The following is a 23,287-nucleotide window of genomic DNA, read 5'->3' on the forward strand; positions in this document are numbered from 1 at the left end:
TCCCTTTTCCCATAGGAGTGAAAGGCACCCATTTCTTTACCAGCTGTGTGTGTGAGAGAGTAAAGAGGTGTTCTCAGGGCCCGTAGCGGGAGTGATACAAACTTTCACAGCCTTGGTAACTCCTGCTCTTGAGGATCAAGTCTCCCTATATGCATACACCTGTGCCACTGACATACCATTTCTTGTTCATGGTGGCCCTAGGACCTGGTGTATTCATACCCCATAGGTAGAGTTTGTATCTATGTTTACAGGTAAAATCCTCTTTGTACACCGATAAACTAATTGTAAGGAGATTTTGGGCTCTCCAAAGTTCCAAACGCCGCCCTCTAGCGGTAGATATATAAAGAGGCCAAGGCATAAATAGCCTTTACATTCGTCGGTCGCTTATGTTTCTTTATAGACTTGGATAAAAGAACCGAGAGATCGCCAAAACGAGCGTGCCATTCACTCAAAATGGGAAAATCCAAACAGGACGTTGCGTCCTACACAATGCCAATCTGCGCGCCTCTGACACCGAAGAGGACAGCTTGCTAGAGCCGGGGCACCTCCAAATTCCACCCCAGGACGGGAACGGCTAGGGAAAGAAAGCGGGTAAGGACAGCGGGCACGAAGAGAGCCAAACACAGGCCACCTCCGGCTGAATAAATGCGAACATCGGGACACGAACCAAGGCCATTTGTGCACGGGAGGTTTCGCCTTGGATTTGCCGCTTCCAAATTCTCAAAACTCCAAAATAAGCCCACATGCAGAGTTTTGAGAATTCAGATGGGGGAAATGGGCGTCTAGAGACCACCCGTGCATAAATGGCCAAGGCTACTGTCGAATACGACCTTCCTCCTAACCCTGCTGGGTTCTCCCGCTAATCCAGGAGGATCTCGGCCGCCCGAGGGTGGACTGAAAGATGTAAGGAGTCCCGCTCGGACTTCTCCTGGCAGATTTCTTTTTGCTGGGCTGCCCGGAGGGGTCTCCCTCGAGATGGACCGGGCAGGTCTGTCTCTGAGCAGTCTCCAAGAGGGGCGGAGGGGCGCGACTTGGGTTGGGTGGATTGGGAAATGCCAAGGGGAGCGACAGAAGTCCACCCACCCCGCCGTCGCCGCTTTCTCCACCCGCATCCCTGCGGTCGATCCGCCACCTCCCTCCCTGCTGCTTCCAGCCTCTCTCGCCCACCCTCTCCTCTTTCCCGAGGCGAGCGGAGGTCCGGTCGGGTCCCCTGGGCTTCTTTCCTTCCTTCCTCTCGTCCCCGCGCGGGGAAGCTCTGGTTGGATCAGGACCTTCCTCAGCACGGCTGCTGCTTTTCACCTTTTCACCCAGTGGCGGGCTGGGTCTAAAAAGATCGGTTGCCAGGAGGCGAAGGGGGCCCACCCACCACTACAAGGCGATCATTTAATGTTGATTCATTGATATGTTGGACAGATTGCCTAATGTTGAAGGGGGCCCACTGGCCATCGGGCCAGCTGACCCAAGGGCCAGTCCGCTCTGCGCCCGGCGTTTCCATGAGACCCCCGTGCCAGTTGTAGCCCCAGCCCAAGACCCGCACAGAAGGCGGCCGAGCCGGCCCGCCCTCCCGCTCCAAGTCAGCCGCAAAACGGACACCCCCCTCCCCCGGGGACAGATCGCTTCCCAAGCCGCGCCGTTTGCCCGGGGGTCCCGCCGGCCCTTGACGCCTTCTGGCCCCGAGGAGCCCCCAAGAGCCGCGGCCTGCCGCTGCGGGTTGGGCTCCCCTCGAGCGACAAGCAGCCCACCTCTGCCCCCGTGGTCTAAACGAGAGGAGCGTCCGTCGCCGCCCTGGGGGTCCCTGGGCTGGGGGGACACCCCGCGCGCTCCGGCGGCCCGGAGGGGGAGGCGGAGGGTGCCGAGCGAGTGCGGCCGCCCCTGCAGTGGAGGCGCGACCCGGGCGGCGGGGCGGAGGGAGCCGGGGCCCGCGAGGCCGGCGGGTACTTACAGGGTCCCCTTCGGCGCCGGGAGCCGGCTGGAAATCTTTGCCCGGCTCGCCTGGGTCCGTAGCGCCGGGCTCTTCGGCCGGGGACGGCGGCTCGCCAGCCATGCGCATGCGTCCCGGGCTCGGCTCGGCTCGGCTGCCCCACCCGGGCCTGGCCCGGCCCGGCCCTCGAGCCCCCCTGCCCTTCCAGCCCCGGGAGCGCCCCGGAGCCCCTCGGACGCCGGGGGTGGAGGCCGCGCCGCGCCCAGGGCCGCCGCGGCCGCCGCTCTCCTTTCAGGACCCTGGACAGCTCCCAGCCAGCCGCTGGGCCGGCCGGCTCCGCCCGGGGGCTGGGTGGGGGGTGAGTGGGTGGGGGGCTGCTGCGGTTCTCTCCCCACCCCGCCGCCGCCAACCCTGCCCCGGGCAGCGCCTGGGCCCTCTGGCAGGGCGCCGGGGCACGTGCGCGCGCGGGTGCCAGTCGGGCGCTTGACATCTGGAGCCGCGCACATCTGCAGCGGCCAGCACATCGTGGGAGCGGGCGGGCGGGCCAGGGGGCGGCTCCCGGCTCGCCCCCCTCCCCCGGGGAGGAGAATCGGAGGGATCAACAAGCCTGTTTGCGTCGGAGGGGAAGGAAGGAAGGAAGGGGCGGGGGGGGGGAGGCGGACTGCGAGCGGGCCCCCTCGCAAAGTCCGCCGTCTCCTTTATTCTCCTCGCTCTTAGGGGCTGGGGGCAGAAACCCCTCCAGGGAAGGCGCGGACGTCGCCCGTCGCGGACCCGATGCCAATCTTGCTTCGGCGCTACGCCACGTGGCGGGGAGCCCCGAGCAAGCCGCCTCGGGCCTCCGTGGCGGGTTGGCCAAGGGGAGGTTTGGCTGTCAAACTGGGCGAATCCAGGGCATTTGCGCACGGGAGATTGGGCCTTGGTTCTTGCAGGTTATCCGGGCTGTGTAACCGTGGTCTTGGTATTTTTTACCGAGACCACGGTTACACAGCCCGGATAACCTACAAGAACCAATGAACTCTGACCGTGAAAGCCTTCGACAAGATTTGGCCTTGGGTTTGCCGCTCTCTAGACGCGCGTTTCCCCATCCATGTTCTAAAAACTCTGCGGGGGGGGGTATTTTTGAGCTCTTGAGCATTTCGATGGGGAAAATGGGCATCTAAAGAGTGGCAAATCCACGGCCAAACCTCCCCTGCATCAGTGGCGCCAGGCAAATCACGGTCCCCCTCGGGGAAACTCCCGACGACGGGAGACCCCTGCTAGAGACCTGTTGGCGGAGCCAGGCGAAAGAGCCGCCCGCCCAGGAGATTCCCTGCTGCAGGAATCGGAGTGCCGCGTGCCGCCGGCGGCTTTGGGGCCCAGCCCGTTGGACCCCCTGCTTTCCAGAAGAGGGAGCGGCGCGATGCTGCCCCTGCAACTGGAATTGATCCGGTGTATAAATAACCTTCGCGTCATTTCCTCCCGCTTCGCAGGCGCTGCCGTCCGGGCTCCCTGGTTACCGAGCCAGCGGGGCGCCTGCTGCTCCCCCCGCCGCGGTCGCAATGGCAGCTGGCGGCCGCTTTTGATTGGCGCAGGAACCCGCGGAAAGGAAAGCGAAAACACCCCCGCAACCCCCCCTCCCCGCCTCGACGCAGATGGAGCGAGGGGGATGCAGCGGCGGCTGCCTGCTGGCGCCCCTCCGCCGTAAGCGGCGCCGCCCGTTCGGAGCGTCAGAGGGACCGAGCCCAAGCCCGTCCTTGCCAGTGGCTCGCTGGGATACAAGCCCCGTTCAGAGCAAGGGGGCTTGTTCTTGCAAGGAAGTGTAGGGCCATTTATTCAGGGTCGATTTTGATGCTCGCTCAAAGCTGCTTTAAAAAAAAAAAACCCAACCCCCCCCTCCTTTAAAACGACTATTCACGGTCCCGAGGCAAGAGGAGAAAGTCAAACAAATTCCACCACCCCCGCTCGCCTGCTCCTTCGTTCCTTTGTTTGCATAGCCATTAGCAATGGTCGTTTGCATTGCTAAGCCGCAGCTGTGCTTTTTCATGGTTCCTTCAGTGAATGCTTCGATGCGGGGCGGAGCAAATACAATAGGTCGCGTTAAAGGGGCTCTTAAGAAATGCAAAGCAGGTATGGCTTTGCAGTGACGGCTGGAATGACAGTTCAGCATGAAGACATTTTTTAAAATGAGGTAGGTTAGGCTGAGAGTTTGTGATGGGCCCAAGGTCACTCCACAAGTTTCCCTGGCAGAGTAGAGATTTGAACCTTGTTTTCCCAGATCCTAGTCCAACACTTTAACCCCTACTCCATGTTGGTTCTCTGAAAAGGACTTTTCTCATCCAGATATAGATATTATGATATAAGTACAGATATAAATATCTGCCTTGGGGGGGACATACTAGTAGCACTTCCAGATCCAGAGGCTGTCTACCTCAGAATACCAGATGCTTAGCATAACAAGTGAAGGGTGTCCCCTGCCTGTCTTCTGCCTGGATATTCTTGGAAACAGAATGCTGGGATCTTTGAGTCAGATCCAGAAGGGCTGTTCATAGGTTCCTATTCTCCAAAGGGTATGAGTTCCAGGTAACCCGTCACCTTTCGTATTAGAAATGAGCCACCAAACACCACGATCTTGCTAAAGTGGATGTTCTTGCTGAATGTGGATGAACTGCTGCTATTCTCACCCCCACCCCCAAGAATAGCCTGTCTGATGAGTGGTACTCACATCACTGGGTTGTTTGGGGGGAGTCCCGGGTTTCCCAAATGTTGCTGCTTTACACTGAGGGCATCTGAGGGTCTCCAAGGAGATGCAGCTGTGTGAGGCCAGCTCTATCAAGAGGCCTCCTAGCAAGGTGTCGAGTGGACCCAGAGCTGCTGCTTCCCTCCGGAGCCGAGTCCCTTTTGGGAAGGGTGAGATGTTACAGAAGGGGGCAGCTGGAAAAGATGGAAGGAGGAGAGGATGACGGGACAGAGGCTGAAAGAACGGACTGGAAAAAAAAGGGAAAGTTGGCAACAGGGCTGGAAGGTACAGGGGAATCTGGGGAGAGGTGTGAGAGAGTGGAAGGGAAGAGAGAGAAACATGAAACAGAGGTTAGCCAAAGGCTCATCTGGCTTAATCTAAGCAACTAGGCTTGAAATCTGAAGAAACTTGGCCTGAAGGCCGGATTAACAGTTCGGTTAACTATACTATACAGTGGGGCTTCAGACAGACTTGGACCCTGCCTGCTGTACAGCACACTGCGTGAGTCCACCACACAGCCCTGTATGTCTGCCAGGTTGCTGCTTTCATTAAAGCAGAACAGCACAGTAGTGGGATAAATAGTTTAATTGAAAATCACAAACTGTGTGGTTGGGTAGTATGGAAATATGCGGAGGCTTCTCCTGTTCCCTTTTCCCTCAAGAAAGCTAACATTAATAATTATGGTGACAGCACTGAAACATAATGGAGTCTCAAGCCAAGAAGAGGAAGAGTTGGTTTTTATATGCCGACTTTCTCTACCACTTAAGAGCCAGCGTGGTGTAGTGGCTAAGAACGGTGGTTTGGAATGGTGGAGTCTGATCTGGAGAAGCGGGTTTGATTCCCCACTCCTCCACATGAGGGGCGGAGGCTAATCTGGTGAACTGGATTTGTTTCCCCACTCCTACACATGAAGCCAGCTGGGTGACCTTGGGCCAGTCATGCTCTCTCAGCCCCACCCACCTCACAGGGTGTCTGTTGTGGGGAGGGGAAGGGAAGGTGTAAGCCGGTTTGAGCCTCCCTTAAGTGGCAGAGAAAGTCGGCATATAAAAACTACTACTACTACTACTACTTCTTCTTCTTCTTCCTCTTCCTCCTCCAAAGTGGCTTACAATCACCTTCTCTTCCCTTCCCCTCCCCACAACAGACACCTTGTGAGGTAGGTGAAGCTGAGAGACCTCTTAGTGAGCTGTGACTAGCCCAAGGTCATCCAGATGGCTTCATGTGTAAGAGGGGGAAACTAACCGGTTCACCAGATTAGAGTCTGCCAGAATACTGTTTGCTTTTTTAATATACATCAGGAAATGTGCTCTGATGAAGTGCAAGGAAGGCTTCACGTTGGGTAGTTGTGGCCATTTAGGATCTCAGGACTGCAGAGTTTACAAGATGCCACATTTAAATAGAACAAATAAAATGAAATATCAAATCCCCATAAACAGAGGATATCACCAGGAGCTACTGTCATGTGATTCTGTATGTACATCTATCTCCCTTACATGATTATCTATCACATTTGGATGCTGCCCTTCCTTCGGGGTGATATGTGGCTCTCCCCTCTTCTATTTTATTGCCTCAGTGCCCTGTGAGGTAGGTGAGATAGTGGACTGGCTCACTCAAGTAACAATTATTAATATTATTAAGCCTTCATTGAATTGGGGTCCCACACAGTCAAGAGCCTCTTCCCTTGAGCTTCCACCAGCATTGATGAGACCATCATGGGGAAGGGAGGAAGCAATCAAACACCCTTCCATCATACCGGACTGAGTTCAGCCAAGGATCCTTCTCCATAAGGAGCAGTTGTATTACATTTTAGGTGTCATTTTTTTAAACCCTGTGATCTACTTTGGAAGCCAGTTTTGTCTGAAATGCAGGATAAATGGCTCATTTGGCTTGTTGTTTTTATACTGATAATTTATTACTTTCATTGTAAACCACCTCAAGCAGGACTCTGAAGCAGCCCAGAAATCTTGTAAATAAATAACACAACATAAGACAAAAATATGATAAACATGAATAATGAAGTAATAGAGCCCTGGCACGGTAGAATTGCAGGTGATCGATAGCAGCTTTGAATGGTCCTTCACCTATAGAACATCCTACAAAGGCAGAAATAGCACTGCACAGAGGAGAATTCTGCCCTCCCTTTGCTTCGTATGCTGTTTTTCTGTTTTTCTGTGATCTTCCCCCTGCACTCTGCAGTGGTGTTTTCGATTCCACCTTCTACCCCATTTCCTTGCATTTCTGGACCAGACCTTAGCTTGGCTTATGAAGTGCAAAAAAGGCTAGGTATACAGCTGTGAGGAGGGCATTAAAAATGGGGTCCCACCACTAAAAAGGCTCTGTCTTGATAGCTACCCATCTTATGTCTCATGGAAGGCAGTAATTCTGATGAAGGCTTTAGCTCTCAGGAATATTTTAGAAACCTCGTATCTGAACCATGGTGGATCTTAAAGGTAGCAGCTAACACTTGGAATTATCGCATTGAATCAACTAGGCGACCAATGAAGCTCTATTAAAACTAGTGCAGTGTGTTCAAGTCCTCCACATGAAGCCTGCTGGGTGACCTTGGGCCAGTCACAGTTCTCTCAGAACTCTCTCAGCCCACGCAAAGGCAGGCAGTGGCAAACCACCCCCTCTGAACGTCTCTTGCCTTGAAAACCCTACGGGATCACCATAAATCAGCTGTGACTTCATGGCACATTACGCACACAATGTGCTCCAGTGACTAGTCTAGCGCTGTCTTAAAGTTGTGTTCTGTACTGCCTGAAGCTTCGGAATCATTTTCACATGGAGTTTATTGCAGTAATCCAATCTAGCTGTGATCAGAACATGGACAACTGGCCCAAATACTTCTTCTTGACGAAATGCAGCATCTGGTACACCAGCTGATGTGGAGCAAAGTGCGTCATGCCAGAATAGAGATCTAAGGCCCTGTTTACAAATATGAGTCTAAGATTGTTTACTCACTCACATTCACACACACACACCCCGTCTGTCTTGGTTGTTCCTTGGAGTTATGCATGAGTTTTCCCTCCATTAGAGATGACCTCACTGCCAGCCCTCACAAATCCTGGACCTTCCTGTTCCTCTGTTAACCCGATTCTTCCCTCTCCCCTGAGCTCAGCCCAGGTGAAATCTCTGTGCATAAGACAAAGTGCGGGACACACAAGCTTAGTTTCGTTCACAGCCAATTACAAAGCAGCATGTCCAGAGGCAGGGATTCAAATACTTCCTACTTCCTCAGAGCCCTTACTTTTTTTTAAATTTATATTTTTATTATATTTTCAAACAAAATAAAACAAACAACAAAAAAGTATAACAATTTAGAAAACTACATAATAAGAATGATATATATATAATTTTTTAAAAAACCCAAAATACAATCATTACATTCTTATTATATTTATCTTACCCATTTTATTCCCCCCACCCTCCACCAGTGTGCCCTTAATCCCTCCCACCACTGTGTTGAACTTCCGGAGAAGTGTCTAAACAGTTTATTAATACATTATTTTAGCATTAAACTGAATTATCAAAAATTGAATCTACAACTCGTTCACAATATTAATAAAATTCATTTTTACCAGCTTATTCCAGTATGCAAAGGCTTTTGACCACATAGTTTAAAATTCTTCCACATCTTTCCCATGTAGGGAATCTGTTAATTTAGCCATCCGCATATAAAACCATATTTTTTCTCTCCAGTCCTTAATTAGAGGTCTATTTACTAGCTTCCAGGATTTTGCAATAATAATCCTTGCTGCTGTAAAACTATATTGACATATGACTCTATCATTCCTATTCAAATTATCTCTAGAGATTCTTAATAAACAAAAAGCTGGATCTATATTTATTTTAGTATTAATCAAGTTATTAGTCTCCCTTACTACCTTTCTCCAAAACTTTTTAATTTTTTTACAAACCCTTTTACAGTTCCTTTTTCCATTCCACATTTCCAGCACAAATCAGAATTTCCCCCTTTAAATTTAAACTAACAATCTCTGGTGTAATATACCATCTATAAAACATCTTATATAAATTCTCTCTTATTTCATTGGTGATTGTGAATTTAAATTCTATTTTCCATAATCTTTCCCAAACCTCAAGATTAATATTATACCCCAAATCTCTCATCCATTTTATCATAACTGGTTTTATCTTCTCTTGCTCTAAATTTGTTTCAATAATAAATTTATACATCTTTGCTATCTGTTTCCCATATTTAATATTAATTCCAATTTAGATTTATTTCTATTAAATCCTATTAATTTATCTTTATTAAATATATCCTTTAATTTATAATACATAAACCAATCTCCAATCTTGAGTTCTTCTCTTGTTTTAAGAGTCCAAGTATCACCACAATACTCAATAATATCTCTATAATTACCTATATCCAGATTAAGCTGTGTTCCCCTTTTCATAAATGCTTCTATAGGATTAATCCACCCTGGTGTTTTAACTTCCCAACATCTTTTATACCTTTTCCAAATCTGTAATAAACTATTCCTAATAACATGAAAATTAAAATCCCTATTTACTTTATCTTTATCATACCACAGATATGCATGCCAACCAAATCTTATATTAAAACCTTCCAATTCTAATAATCTAGGATTCTCTAATAGTATCCAATTCCTTAACCAGCCAAAACAAGCTGCTTCATAATACATTCTTAAATCTGGGAGACCCAAGCCTCCAGTTTCTTTTAATTCAATTAAGTTATGGTAGGCTATCCTATGTCTTTCTTTTCCCCATAGAAAATTCAGAATTTCCTTCTTCCAAACTTTAAATTTGTTTACTCCTTTTATAATTGGTAAGTTCTGAAATTAAAAAAGCATCTTTGGTAATACCATCATTTTAATTACTAAAATCCGTCCCCATAATGATAACGGTATCTTCTTCCATTGATTAAGATCTTTAACAATTTGTTGCCAAATTTTTACATAATTATTCTGAAATAAATTAAGATTATTTGAAGTTAACCATATTCCTAGATACCTAACTTTAGAATCAATAATAAACCCTGTTTTACTAATTAGGTCTGCTTGTTGTGGTAGAGTCATATTCTTTACCAAAATTTTCGTTTTGCTCCTGTTTATTTTAAATCCTGCAAGCTTTCCATAGACCTCTACAATGTTGTTCCATTTTTCCATTTGACAATTAGGATTGGTCAAAATACACAATCATCCACATATGCTTTAACCTTGTAATGATTTCTCCCAATTCTTATACCTATAATATTATCATCTTGTCTTAACTTAAAATAAGCTTCTGAGCAGAAGAAAGCCTTTTAAAACTGAGGCTTGGATATCCCCCTCCCTTTTCAGATTGCTCCGTTTTTTGTTTTATGTTCTTAAAAAGCTTTTTATGCAGTAGTTGGGTTGGGGAAGGGAACTTTTATCTCACTACAGCCAATTACGAAGCAGTGCTTCAAGGGGCGGGAAGCTTGGAGACTGCTGGTGCATAGATTCCCAACAGGAAAGTGTGGGTCCAGCGAGCAAAGAACCTCAGGTAAAACTCCCATGCATAAATGACCTAACAGTGATATCCTAAGGGGGGGATGTGCTTAAGGAGAAAACTGACCTCTGTGCTGGCGTATCTCTATGCCAATGTAAGGGCCAGTTATGCCGGCACAGCCCCCCCAGCACCACTCCATTGTTCTCAGGAGTGGACTCAGCCCCATAGTGGCTGCCTGTAAGTGCAACTAAGGCATAGGCCCCTGAGCCAGCATGGTTGTGGGTGGTTCCGGGGTCATGGCCAGGGTTAGTCAACGCCCTAAGCCCTTTTAGCCTGGGAACGCCCCTGATAGAAGCTGAAAGATACACCAACAAAAAACACGGTATAGCCCATAGATGAGAATTGTACTAAAAAATCAAGTGCCCCCCACTGTCGCAGCCATGCCCATGAGGCCCGAACCAGCTCAGGATGTCGACCACAGGCATGACCAATCACCTCCCTTCCCCTGTGGGGGCCAAGCTCCCTCCCAAGCACTAAATCAACTCCCCCTCAGCCCTACAAAACCCCGGCTGGATGCCCCACAACTCATGAGGTAGGGTGCATGGCATGGGATGCTGTCTGACAGCTTCCTGCCGTGCAGACTTAGAGCGAGTGGTGAGGCACTTTGGTGGCAGGAAAAGCACAGCGAGAGCACTTAGCACCACGGGGCGAGCACTTTGCACAATCACTCACAGGGGCAAACAATGTCCCCACTCTCACTGTCCAATGAACCCTACCAGGTATTCCATCTCTGGAGGCAGGATACACAGTGACAGGTAAACGGGTCTCTTTCCTGAACCTCCTTCCCTTGCTCGAGGCCAAGAGCTGCCCTGGCAAATCTGCCTCCCGCACCCAAACCCAGCAGCGTGACAGTCAAGTGGGGGGGGGGGGGTCCGGCAGGAGCTGCTAACTCTTGGCACCATGTCCCCCGTGCACAAGGGTGTGGGATGGGACATGGGCTGGGGGAGGGGGCCAAGCTTTCAGCTTTACACTGGGCTGACAGCTCGTTCGTTTGATGGGTTCCCTCTTGGCATGCTTTTTTTTGGGGGGTGGAGGCCCCATTCACAGTGGAGTGGGTTACTAAACAACCCTTGAACTCATTATCTTGCAGGAACAGGGTCCTGTGCAGCGATTGCCACAGTGGAGGGATCATTAGCACATGAGAAGCCCTTCAGCACAGGACAGGGAAGCGCGGTTTGGATGGACCCAGCCTGTGCCTTGGGAGGGGGGGGGGATTTGCAGCAGAGTTCTGCCCCCTGGGCCATGGAGGGGAGTCTCTGGCGGGCTGCGACGGACATGGTTGTCCCCAGCAAGGCGCTCCTGGCCGCTTGTCGCTGCACATGTCCCTGGCCTCAGGGCGCGGTTCGTGCCGCTCCTACCCACACTCTGCTCAGTCTGCTGCCCCAGCCCATCCTCCTGGAGTGAAGCCTTGCGCTCAGCCAGCCCTGCCAAGTTCCACCTGCAATTCCACCCTACCTAGATGCATGCGGGGCCAGGGAAGGCTCAGTCGGTACCCCCTATGGCCCCAGGGAGGCGGCAGCTCGAGTCATCAGACCTCGACGTGGTTTGCAGTTCAATAAAGTCTAGCTTGTGTCATAACTGTGTGTCTGTCTGTTTGGTCCTGACTGCATGACAGGAGCCCCATGCCCCTCCCTGCCCCACTTCCCTCCCCACCCCAACTGTGACTCCCCCTGAGGGCTGCCTGATGACACACGAGGGAGGGCTCTTGGGTGGCTGTGGGTGGTTGTACGGGTGCCACTGCCCCCTCCCATCACGGGGCCCGGCAGCACCTCCCAAGCTGACCTCACACCTGGTTCGCCCCTCTGCTCACCTTGCTGGCTGCTGTGTGAAGGGGGGATGGCCCAGTGGGTGGTCTGACTGAATGAGCCCCCATGGTGGTGTGGTGGTTAGAGTGTCAGACTAGGATTTGGGAGGCTCAGGTTCAAATCCCCCCTTTTGCAATGGAAGCTAGCTGGGTGGCCTTGGGCCAGTCACACAGCCTAACCTCCCTTGCAGGGTTGGTGTGATGAGAAGAGGAGAATGATGTAAGCCACTTTGAGCCCCCATTGGGAAGAAAGGCAGGATATGAATAGAATAAAGGAATGAAGTCAATACATGTGTGCCTGCTTTAGGAAGACATCCAGGGAGATATCACTGAGGGGGCAGGGGATCACAGGGTTCCTGGAGTCGGTGGCTGGGAGCGGAGGCAATGCAGCAGGCAGTGTCTTTGAGGGGGGGCACTAGTAGGGGAGTTGAGATGCTGACTCAGGCCCTGGATGCTGTAGCAGGGTTCTCGGAGCTCCTGCTGGGCCCTGGGGTGTCAACCAAGTGGGAGCAGCTGGAGACCTGCCACGGGGGAGCGATGCATTCTCCCAGGGCATGGAGGGATTGATAGTCTGTGGCAGCAGCTGCCAGGCACCTGGAAGGGCTTCTGGATGTCACAAGGCACATCAGGGACAGCCAGGTGTGCATAGAGAGGTTATGTAATAAAATGAATGACAAGATTGCCTGTTGGGAACAATGGGAGATGCTGGGATTCCTATTGGATATACTGGGAGGCAGGAATGCCAATTGACTTGCATGGGCCAGGAATGCCAATTGACTTGCATGGGCATGGATATACTGGGAGCCAGGAATGCCAATTGACTTGCATATTCATTCATGAACACAAAAGTTACAATGGGTGCAGAATGTATTTAGAATGATGGTCTCTGGGCACAGATAGAAGAAGAAGAGTCAGTTTTTATATGCTGTTTTTCTCTACCTTTTTAGGAGACTCAAACTGGCTTACAACCACCTTCCCTTCCTCTCCTCACAACAGACACCTTGTGAGGTAGGTGGGGCTGAGAGAGCTCAAAGAGAACTGTGACTAGTCCAAGGTCACCCAGCTGGCTTCGTGTGTAGGAGTGGGGAAACAAATCCAGTTCACCAGATTAGCGTCCGCCACTCATGTGGAGGAGGTGGGGAATCAAACCCCGTTCTCCAGAATCGAGCCCACTACTCCTAACCACTACACCACACTGGCTCTGGGACATTGCTCTGTGACTGGAATGACAGCACCCAGAATAGAAGGATGCTGATTCCAGTCCCAAAACACTTCTGCTCCATTGATCAGGCTATTCGGGGATCTGTTGGTGGTGCTCATGTCCCCACATCTGAGCCTACCCCAGTGATCCCCTCTCCTGCTCCACAGCTGGTGGGGGTGACCAGTGGGGTGGCCAGGGGGCACCCGTGGCAGCATGGATGGGCTGGCAGGAGGAACCCCCACAGGTGAGCGGGGGAGACCCCTGGCTGGGTGCGCTCTCTTTGTCATATCCTTGTGCCCCTTCCGAGATGAGGGCACCCTTTGCCCTGTGTGGGCTGAGGGCCTGCTTGGGGTCTCTGCTGGAGCCCTTGCCCACTCTGTCAGCTGCCCAGGGACTTGTGACAGGACTCCGTTCCTTTAGGGGGGGGCAGCATCCCTGACCATGCCCCTTCCCACCCCTGGGCTATGCCCCTAGCCCCTGATTGGTTCTGCCTGCCCTGTCCATCACGGCCAAGCCATCGCAACCCAACACCTGGATGGGATGCTATGACATGGTTGCTGGGGATGCTCATGTGGTTGTGGCCTCAAAAAGCCAGCTATGAACTCTTTTTCTGGCTGGCCACTCACTAACCAAATGCTTTAGGGAGCAGACTAGCAGCTCCCCCTCCCATTACACCAGCGGCCGGTCGCTACAGAGCAGGCAGCTTTTAGCATTGCACTGCCCTTTAGGAGATATGTGGAGTGACCCAGAACAGGCTGATCCTCGGAATGGTGATTGTTTTTGACCAACAGCACCTCAGTCTAATCTAGACTAAGTTTCAATTTATTGGGCCTCACTCAGGCTATTACTGACTGCAGACACGAATTGAGGATGTCAACTGTCTCTCCTGACTCCAGTGAAAAGGAGCTGAGTGGTATCAGCACATTGATGACATTTCCCTGTTAATCTCTGGACGATCTCTTCTAGACCTTTTGTGCAGATGTTTTAAAAGTGCGGAGGAATAGAATGAACATTGCAGAATTCCAACAGCCCGCACCCCAGTAACACTTTCTGATACTGGTAAGCTGAACAAGACAGGAACACCTGGAATGCAGCACCTCAGTGCCTTTATCAGACAATCTGGGCAGAAAGCTACCATGGTTGATAGTACTTGAAAGCTGCTGAAGGTCCAGGTATAAATATCAACCATGTGGCTCACCCACTGTCTCTCCCAGAATGAACAAATCAGTTTCTGCTCTGGCATTCCCCCTCAGCTTGGTGTAGTTAGTAAAGATGAGCAAGGATTGAGTATAGATGTGTTTGTGTTTGGATACACTTCTCCAAGCAACTTGTTCATATCCAGACCACACCTGTACTCTTACTACATCTTGATCTTCTCCAACAGTAGAATCCAAGACTTGATGGATAAGATCAATTTTATCCACAAGATGCCTAGCAAAGAAGTCCAAGTCAACTTTAGTTATCCAAGTCAGGAATCAGACATGGCAGCCTTTTACCACTTAGAAAAGCTCCACTGGATGGTTTTGCACAGCTACAGTGGTAACAGAGAACTGTTGCCAATTCACTGCCGCTACCACCACCATGACCAAGCAGGCCCTCAGAAAGTGGTCCGAAATGACCGACATAATCAGTCAATGTTATCAAAAGTCACAGAGAGGTCTGTGAGGATCAACATGCATACAATTCTCCTGTTAGTGTACATCATCCATGAAGGCAACCGGGACAATTCTTGTCCCATACCAGGAACAGAAGCCAGACTGAAAGAGACACAGCTAATCCATCTTACTCAGAAAGACTTAGATTTGTGTTGCCAATCCTCTCTTGAACATCTTGCCCAAAAAAGATGACTTGAAAATAGGCTGATAGTTGTTTATATAATTCATTTTGATGGGGAGGAACAAGTATCTCACAGGACTGAGTTTTTATGACATCCTATGGAGTGAACCAGAATGGGACCAATGTTTAAGATATTATGTAACTATACTACGGTTGTTGAAATATTTCATGGAAATGAAATTAAACATCTCAAGGAATGCAAGAAGAACATTTCTGGAGGGGAAATCGTATGTTATGTCTGATAAATGAACCAGACTTTGTTTCACAAACCCTGGTTAACCAAGTCACAATGCATTGTGATTCTGCATGGAGCCATAGCACCAGGTTCAGCGTTCTTGCCTCTGTCATGCTCTGTTGCTGTCCACTGCTGGGTGACTGTACCGAGGCATAAATATGTCACTGTAGTGACCTGACCAAACAGCCTGGACTTGACTTATAGTTCATTTGCCAAAAAGTTAAACACTCATTTAAGGGAACAACTCATATGTCAACACAGCTACATCAGTGGTTTATGCATGTTTTCCAGTGCCCTGCATGCAAGCCCAGCACGTTTCATTAGCCATACATTTTAAAGAGCTGCTCAGACTTTGACATTCCTTAAACCCAAAGCATTGAGCACCAACTGGACCCTCCGGTTGTAGAAGTAAGGATGCCTCCAAGTGAGCATGTGCATATGTGCTAGGACAGGCACCATGACCCCACATGATCCCGGCCATCTTTCTAATGAAGGATTGTGGCATTAAAGAGCAGCCTGTAATGACAAGATGGCACCATGTATACACATATGCTGCTGCTTTGCATTCTAAAGCAATCATTCCTGTAGATCATTACAAGTTCATTGCAAGACCTCTTCTTATTCTGTTACTAACAGTATTTCATGCATGCCAGATACTGAAACGAAATGCTGTAACCAAGATCTTTGCTTAGGGTCAAAATATTGACTGTACATCTAAATTTGAAATGGCTGGAATGTCATATCACAAAATAGAACCTGCCAGCAGGTGTCGCTAGAGGTTTAAAATTAGACTCTTCTGGTGAAATAACGTCATTGATTTTTTTTGTAGTAGAAAAGGGCAAGAGTCCAGCAGCACCTTAAAGACTAACAAAAATATTTTCTGGTAGGGTATGAGCTTTCGTGAGCCACAGCTCACTTTTTCAGATATCTGAAGAAGTGAGCTGTGGCTCACGAAAGCTCATACCCTACCAGAAAATATTTTTGTTAGTCTTTAAGGTGCTGCTGGACTCTTGCCCTTTTCTACTACTGCAGACAGACTAACATGGCTACTCACTGTGATTTTTTTGTGTGAGACTAAATTTTTGTGTGAGGTTAAAATCTATTCTGGGAAAATTTCCCTCTTTAATGCAAGTCGCGGGAGAGATATTTGCCTCTTTTGGAATCCCTCGGAAGGAGGAGATGGTGAAACCAGCTATTGGCAGAATGCAAGGTTATCAGCAATGATTTGGGGAATATTGGTTCTACAGCGCTGTAATATTTTTGTCCCAGTACAGAAGCAAGCCCTGTGGTGCAGAGTGGCAAGTTGCAGTACTACAGTCAAAAGCTCTGCTTACGACCTGAGTTCAATCCTAACGGAAGTCAGTGTCAGGTAGCCGGCTCAAGGTTGACTCAGCCTTTCATCCTTCCGAGGTCGGTAAAATAAGTACCCAGCTTACTGGGGGTAAAGTGTAGATGACTGGGGAAGGCAATGGCAAACCACCCCCGTAAACATAGTCTGCTCAGTATATGGCATGATGTGATGTCACTCCATGGGTCAGTAATGACCTGGTGCTTGCACAGGGAACTACCTTTACATTTTACAGAAGCAGAGGGACATTTGACATGGCGGCCTATCACTGATGGCTGCCCAGTTGAGCACCTGTCTGCTTGAAAGTCTTTAACTCAGCACAGGACTCCATGCGTGAGGGCTTCAGGGCAGCCTGTAAGAGCAGAAACAGACTCCTGTGTAGAATCTAATAATCCAGCAAGCAGATTAACAGTTGAGTCTCGAGGAACACTGTTGGCACGCGGGCACATGACTAACTCACAAATTGATCTTCCTGCTGGGGAGCCTGCCAAGCTAATCCATTCCAAATCCCTGCAGGAGCTTTGATATCAACCAAGACAGATGTTTTTTGCCTCTCGCTCAGGGTCAAAGAGATAGGATCAGGAAGCACAGCTTGCTAATTGGGCCCTTGAAATCATTAGCTCTACTCTTTAATGCTGGGAGTTGACAGGAAGGAAGCACAACAGAAAAGAAAAATGGAAGGCTTCATTAAAGGTTTCCTTTAGGATAGGTTCAAAAAATGTTTCAAGCCCAATAAGCACGAAGTTCCCTCTGTGCAGTCGATAACCCCTCTTGATAGAAATGACGGTTAGATCAAAGTTTCGCAGGCAGAGCTGAGTCAGTATTTGGGAGCTTTTCTGTAGCCAAAGAGGGAATGATCCAGGATCCTCTGTGGGTAGGCCTGGCCTGGAGAAAAAAAGGTCCTGACCCTTTAAAAGCGACTTCATCTGCAGAAATGGACCATCAAAGTTTCTTGTGGTATGGAGGTAAATAACATCACCTGGTCAATCTCACAAAGCATCGGTTAAAAGGACAGGGCATTTTTCTCCAGGCAACCTTTCTTGTGAGGTTTCAGATGCGAATACAGATGCGTGTATGTGGGGGTGGGAGAATTAGATTGGGACTGCAGTGGTGCTGGAGGGGAGCTAGACCTCTCCATGTCGTTTCCCCCAATTTTATCACATGGAGGGAAAATACAGACCCCCATCTCTATGATATCCCAGTCTTTTATATCCCACCCTACCTCTAAGGCGCTCTGGGCAGCATAAATAGTCCTCTCCTTCAACCTCACAACAATCCTGTCAGGCAAACGAAGCTGAGAAGGAGGAACTGGTCCAAGATCACCCAGTGAGCTACAAGCCGGTATCACAATCCGCATGCTTGTTTAACAAAGTAAATTGCAGCCTCAAAGGATGACATCAGGCTGAAGAACACCATGGTCCTAATACCAGCAAGGATCCTGTGTGCCATCTATTTAAAAGGGGGGCACTGGGAGGACCTCAGACAGACAGAATCCCCAGTGTCTGATGTTTGTTCCAGAATGGGAATTTTAACCCAGGTGTCCCTAGTCATAGGTCAACCCCTAACCACTTTTCTACTCAGACTGATTGGTGTAGTGGATCAAACATTTAATCTAGCATTGTTATTTACTGCTTTGTGGGTGTGTGAAATGTGATACCACAGTTTAAGAATGACCAAGGAAAGCAGCCAATGAATAGTCCCAAGATCGAGCCATATTCATTGGGTGGCCACAGGAGATCCATCTTGGGCAGAGAGGGCCCAGTGGAAAATCAGAATCTTTTTACTCAGATTTGTTCCCTAAAAGGAATACCAATGAATTGTCTCCCACCCTGCTTCACAGAAATTTTCAAGAGGAACTTACTTGTTTTGTTAAAAAAAGATTGGCCAGGATGCCAAGAAAAGACAAGCCAAGCTCTGGGCATGCCTGATGCTTCCTGCCTGCTTCCTTCCTTTTTAATATATTAACTTTATTTATAGTCTATCTTTCTCACTGAGACTCAAGGCATACTATACCATGTGTCGATAAAATTGAGAAGGATAACACACTTTTTCATGTGTCACACTAGAACCCCCATTCTATTTAGCCTACTTGGGAAACTGTTAGGGTTGCTAGTAGGGTTGTGCATATCGATATACCTGAACTGAAAATATACCCCAAATTAGCCATTTCGGCAATATTCAGGTTTTGGGTTAGGGTTAGGGAATACCAAAACCTGGGAATCTGCCCAAAGCTGAACAGGCTCTGTCCCCATCAGAGTGACTAGCAACCTTACGTGGCTTGGAGCCTTGTGAATTGTGACACAAACCAGCCACACTTATGTATTGGCTCTGCTGGCATGGCCTCCAAACTTTAACTTACTATTGCAGCCCTCATCCAAATCAGGCTGTCCCAAATCTGCTTTTCAGAGCTGCATTACATACCCAAGTTCCAGAGTCAAATACAGATTGCCCCTTAAAAGCAGGGGTAATGTGCCAATTGAGCTGAATCCCCAGAATTATGCCCTGACTTATGATAAATATAAAACAAACACAAAGCAAGCTGGTCTATTCATACACAAGGGAGCAAGTATTAGCAGCTTGTCTACCTGCCAACTTTTCAAAACTCACTTTTTGTGGACTCTCCCTTGTGACGATAAGCTCTACTTAAGATGAATTAGAGCAAACAATACAGCAGGAACAATTTTAATTGACCTATTTTAGCCTCTCTGACATTTGCAAAACAAACAAACAAACAAAAACACACTGAAAAATAGGGTTGCCAGGTCCCTCTTTGCCACCGGTGGGAGGTTTTTGGGGTGGAGCCTGAGGAGGGCAGCGTTTGGGGAGGGGAGGGACTTCAATGCCATAGACTTCAATGCCAAAGTGGTCATTTTCTCCAGGTGAACTGATCTCTATCAGCTGGAGGTCAGTTGTAATAGCAGGAGATCTCCTGCTACTACCTGGAGGTTGGCAACCCTACTGCAAAACAAAGCAAAAGGTAGAAGTAAACAGCTCACAGGGCTAATCTGAGTGTCATGATGAATATTTTAAATGGTTTTTAAATGCTGCTCAATAATTAAGATGATTTGTGGACACAAACTACATATTTTACCTAATGAAAGGACCAGAAATATGTTAATTTAAGTCTATAGATCGAGCTATGGTACAACTATGGATTGGGTATTAACAGGAAGAAACAGAGGTCTGGGAAAGGATTAATATCCCATAGGAACCTGACCTAGGGTTCAGCGCCGGAGAGGATTAGCCCAGAAACCAATAAACTCGGAGTCAGGCTGGTGTCAGAAAACAAACAAATCACATCAGGAGGATTAAGAAAATGAAAGGTAGGAGCAAAAACAGATTCAGGCAACCACGTTCAGAACAAACTTCCACGGGTCTTGACGTGGTCTAAAACTCCAGGCAACCAAGCAGAAAGTCAACAGACAATCAAAGGCCCCGCCAGATCTATGAAAGCCATAGATGCAGGATTCAGGCTTGCAATGCCCAGAAGCAGATGTGAGCAAATATGTCTTAGGATGAAGCACGAATAGCAAATGCTCACAGAGAAAGCGTGCAGGAGCATCAGCATAACACAGAAATCCTGCACTTAGTACCCTTCTTTTCTGCAACCACGTTAACAAAATCCAGCAAATTGATCAAAATGAAAAAGTAGAAAAATTGGCACTCATTGTTATAATTCGCTCATTTTAAATTTAGTTGTATTCTTTTCTTTTAAAAATAGCAGAGCAGAGGGGAAGGAAAGACAGGGTTCCTTTCAGAGCAATCTGGGCAGGAGGGAGTGGGGTTGTTTTATAAACAGGGAGAAAATGAGTTCTGCCTTCTAGCAACTGCACACACCACTGAGATAACTTCAGCAGACACACTACTTTTAAAATTCTAAGCTGCTCTCCATTACAGGACTGGAAACGTGCTGTTTAAAAATAAAAACTGAAATTCTCAGTTACTGTTCTTGACTGGTGGGGGGCAGTCATCGTGATTCAAGGCGTAGCTGAAACCATCCAGATGACCAGATCACTGATCACTGCATGGGACCATATGAAGTCCAGAACCATCGCTCTCTTTAGACATTCACCCATACATTCAGTGAAAGCACACAGAGGAATGGGGCACTGCCCCCACTCCCCCGATGTCCACATGTTCAGCCAAATGTTTTCGGCAACCCCAATGTGAGCACCAGTGTATGGCATGTAGACTCCTCCACACAACTGGGAAGGTTGCACACAAAGCAGACCCAACCAAACAAAGGAGTCTATGTGCATACACGTGTACATATGTAAGGTGCACAGTGCCAGTGGTGTCTCAACAAAGGGTGCAGCCTGAGACCACATCATCTCCACCCAAGAAACGGACCAACTAACACACCTTCCCTCAGCATTCCTCAGAAGTCTGTGTGGATATACACAACAAGGTTCCCCAAAGTGGGCATTCTCAGCTTGCCTTGCAGTCTTTAAAGATGCCTGCAGAATGAACTCCAGCTGCTCCAGAGCCTCAATTGGAAGCAGGGGAGAACAGGTGGTGAAGGTGGTGGCAGCAGAGGCTGGTCGTCGTCCAAGATCATCTGCTTAAGGCATGGTCTTCCCTCATCTCATTCCAGAGCTGCCCCATACACACTGGAAAACTCTGTGTGAATAGATGGCTGAGACAGGACATCGTGGTAGGAACAGTGGGTGTGTTTCTACTCTCCTTTCTGCACATTCAGTGGATGTTCAGGCAAACATCTGAAGAAAAATTCTAAAAAACTGAATCACAGACTGCCTGATTCCACAGAATTGAGCTTGTGACACACAGTGTGAGCGGCCAGTTAGCACTTGCAGCTTAGTAGATGGCCCAGTTCAATAAAAGCATCCATCACACAAATGTTCAAAACTTTCAGCCATTTCGGCAATATTCAGGTTTCGGATCGCTGAATACCAAAACCTGGGAATCTGCCCAAAGCCGAACAGGCGGTGGTGCCCTGTCCCCATCAGAGGGACTGGCAACCTTATGTGGCTTAGAGCCTTGTGAATTGTGACACAAACCAACCACACTTACGAATTGGCTGTGCTGAAGTTGTTCCTTGACCTGATGCTGTGTTCAGGTCTCATGAGCAAAACATGGTCTGACTGACCACTGTAAATTTCTTATAGATTCATATAGTTCCCTTCACCTGCCTTTGGGCAGGCTGATACTCTCAGCTCCCTGGTTAGTGGTAACCATGGTTTGCTGTGACGTATGAACCAGGTAAACCATGGTTTCCTCCAAACCAACACCACAAACTATTCCAAATTCTGAATGCAACAATACCACATTCTTCTTATTAGAGATTACCAAGAGACACAGGTCACTGCCACCACCCAGTAACCCTAAGCATCCCTATAAAGTAGATCAGTGTTCCAGATGGGTGTCTTATGCAGGTGGCATATCCAAGGTCATCATATTAGTCTGTAGTGGCAGTAAGCTCCAAACCGGGGATTTGTTGTCTCATAGTCCCTTAGCCACTATACTACACTGGCTCATCTCACATCCTACCTGAGGATTATCTGGAAAAATATTTTATCAGAAGTATTCCTAAGATCAGTTCTTGTAGGTTATCTGGGCTGTGTGACCGTGGTCTTTGTATTTTCTTTCCTGATGTTTCGCCAGCAGCTGTGGCAGGCATCTTCAGAGGAGTAACACTGAAGGACAGTGTCTCTCAGTGTCAAAGTGTGTTGGAAGAGTAATATATATAGTCAGAAGGGGGTTGAACCTTCAGTGTTACTCCTCTGAAGATGCCTGCCACAGCTGCTGGCGAAACGTCAGGAAAGAAAATACCAAGACCACGGTCACGCAGCCCGGATAACCTAACTGATGAACTCTGGCTGTGAAAGCCTTCGACAATATTCCTAAGATCATTTGGGATCAGAGAAAATAATTAATCAGCAATATTTATTGGAAGGCTTCCAAACGTCAGGCACATATTTTCCCCCACAGGGATAAAAACGTTATCTATGAAAGGGTTCAAAGTAGCTGAAGAAGGCAGAGGGATCTTTTCTAAAGGACCAAGTAACATTTAGAGAATAGAGTGTGATTTTGCAGCAGTCCTTCCATTCGGTGTGCATTGCTGTTAGCTGGCACTATAGAAATAATTCTAGAGGCTCTGCACACTCTCCCTGCATAAATGATCAGAGATTTTGGAGTTATGCTATAATAATTTAATCCATCCCTCTTCTCATTTCAGTATCCAGGACTTCTCCTTACCTTGAGAAATGGCTGCATTTTCTTAGTGGTGCCTTCATTTTCCTCTTCTGCAGTTGTGCTTGATGTTCTAATGGAAAAGAGATAGTGCCTCCACCTTGACAGATCATAAAAAGGCATGTTTTGGAATTCAATTCCACACTCAGTTCTCTTGGGAAAATGACACCATTTTTCAGGAAACACGCCCAAAATTCAGACACTGAAGTAAATGAAAGCAGCATAAGATTAACTTCTTGCATCAAGGCAAGTGAAGTTAGTTAAATCTTTCCTACGGTGCTTACGGCTGGGAAAGCAAACAGGATTATCTGTTCACTGAGCAGCAATTCCTTTTCCAGTCCATTCAATATTAATTCTTTGCTCTAACTTGTTGACTATTGTATGCCTCAATATGTTGGTAAAGAGGTTTCTTTGGTTGTTTTTTTTTTTAAAGGTGAGCATTCTGATTTGGCATCTATGATGAAATACCTAGGAAGATACCTAAACTCCTTGGAACTGT

General features: G+C 48.2%; 1 protein-coding gene across 1 annotated transcript in view; it reads right to left on the reverse strand.

Annotated features, from left to right (window-relative positions):
* Window positions 1–23,045, reverse strand: part of RGS20 (regulator of G protein signaling 20) — a 44,553-nt gene extending 21,508 nt beyond the window's left edge. Inside the window, exons 1-2 of the mRNA XM_056853985.1 lie at window positions 22,795–23,045; window positions 4,623–4,934 (exon numbers count right to left, since the gene is read on the reverse strand). Coding sequence (XP_056709963.1) covers window positions 4,623–4,934; window positions 22,795–22,911 — 429 coding nt within the window. The 5' untranslated portion in view covers window positions 22,912–23,045. The remainder of the gene's footprint in view (window positions 1–4,622; window positions 4,935–22,794) is intronic.
* Between the last annotated feature and the right edge of the window lie 242 nt (window positions 23,046–23,287).

Source organism: Euleptes europaea, chromosome 8, assembly GCF_029931775.1.
Source record: "Euleptes europaea isolate rEulEur1 chromosome 8, rEulEur1.hap1, whole genome shotgun sequence".
NCBI classification, from domain to species: Eukaryota; Metazoa; Chordata; class Lepidosauria; order Squamata; family Sphaerodactylidae; genus Euleptes; species Euleptes europaea.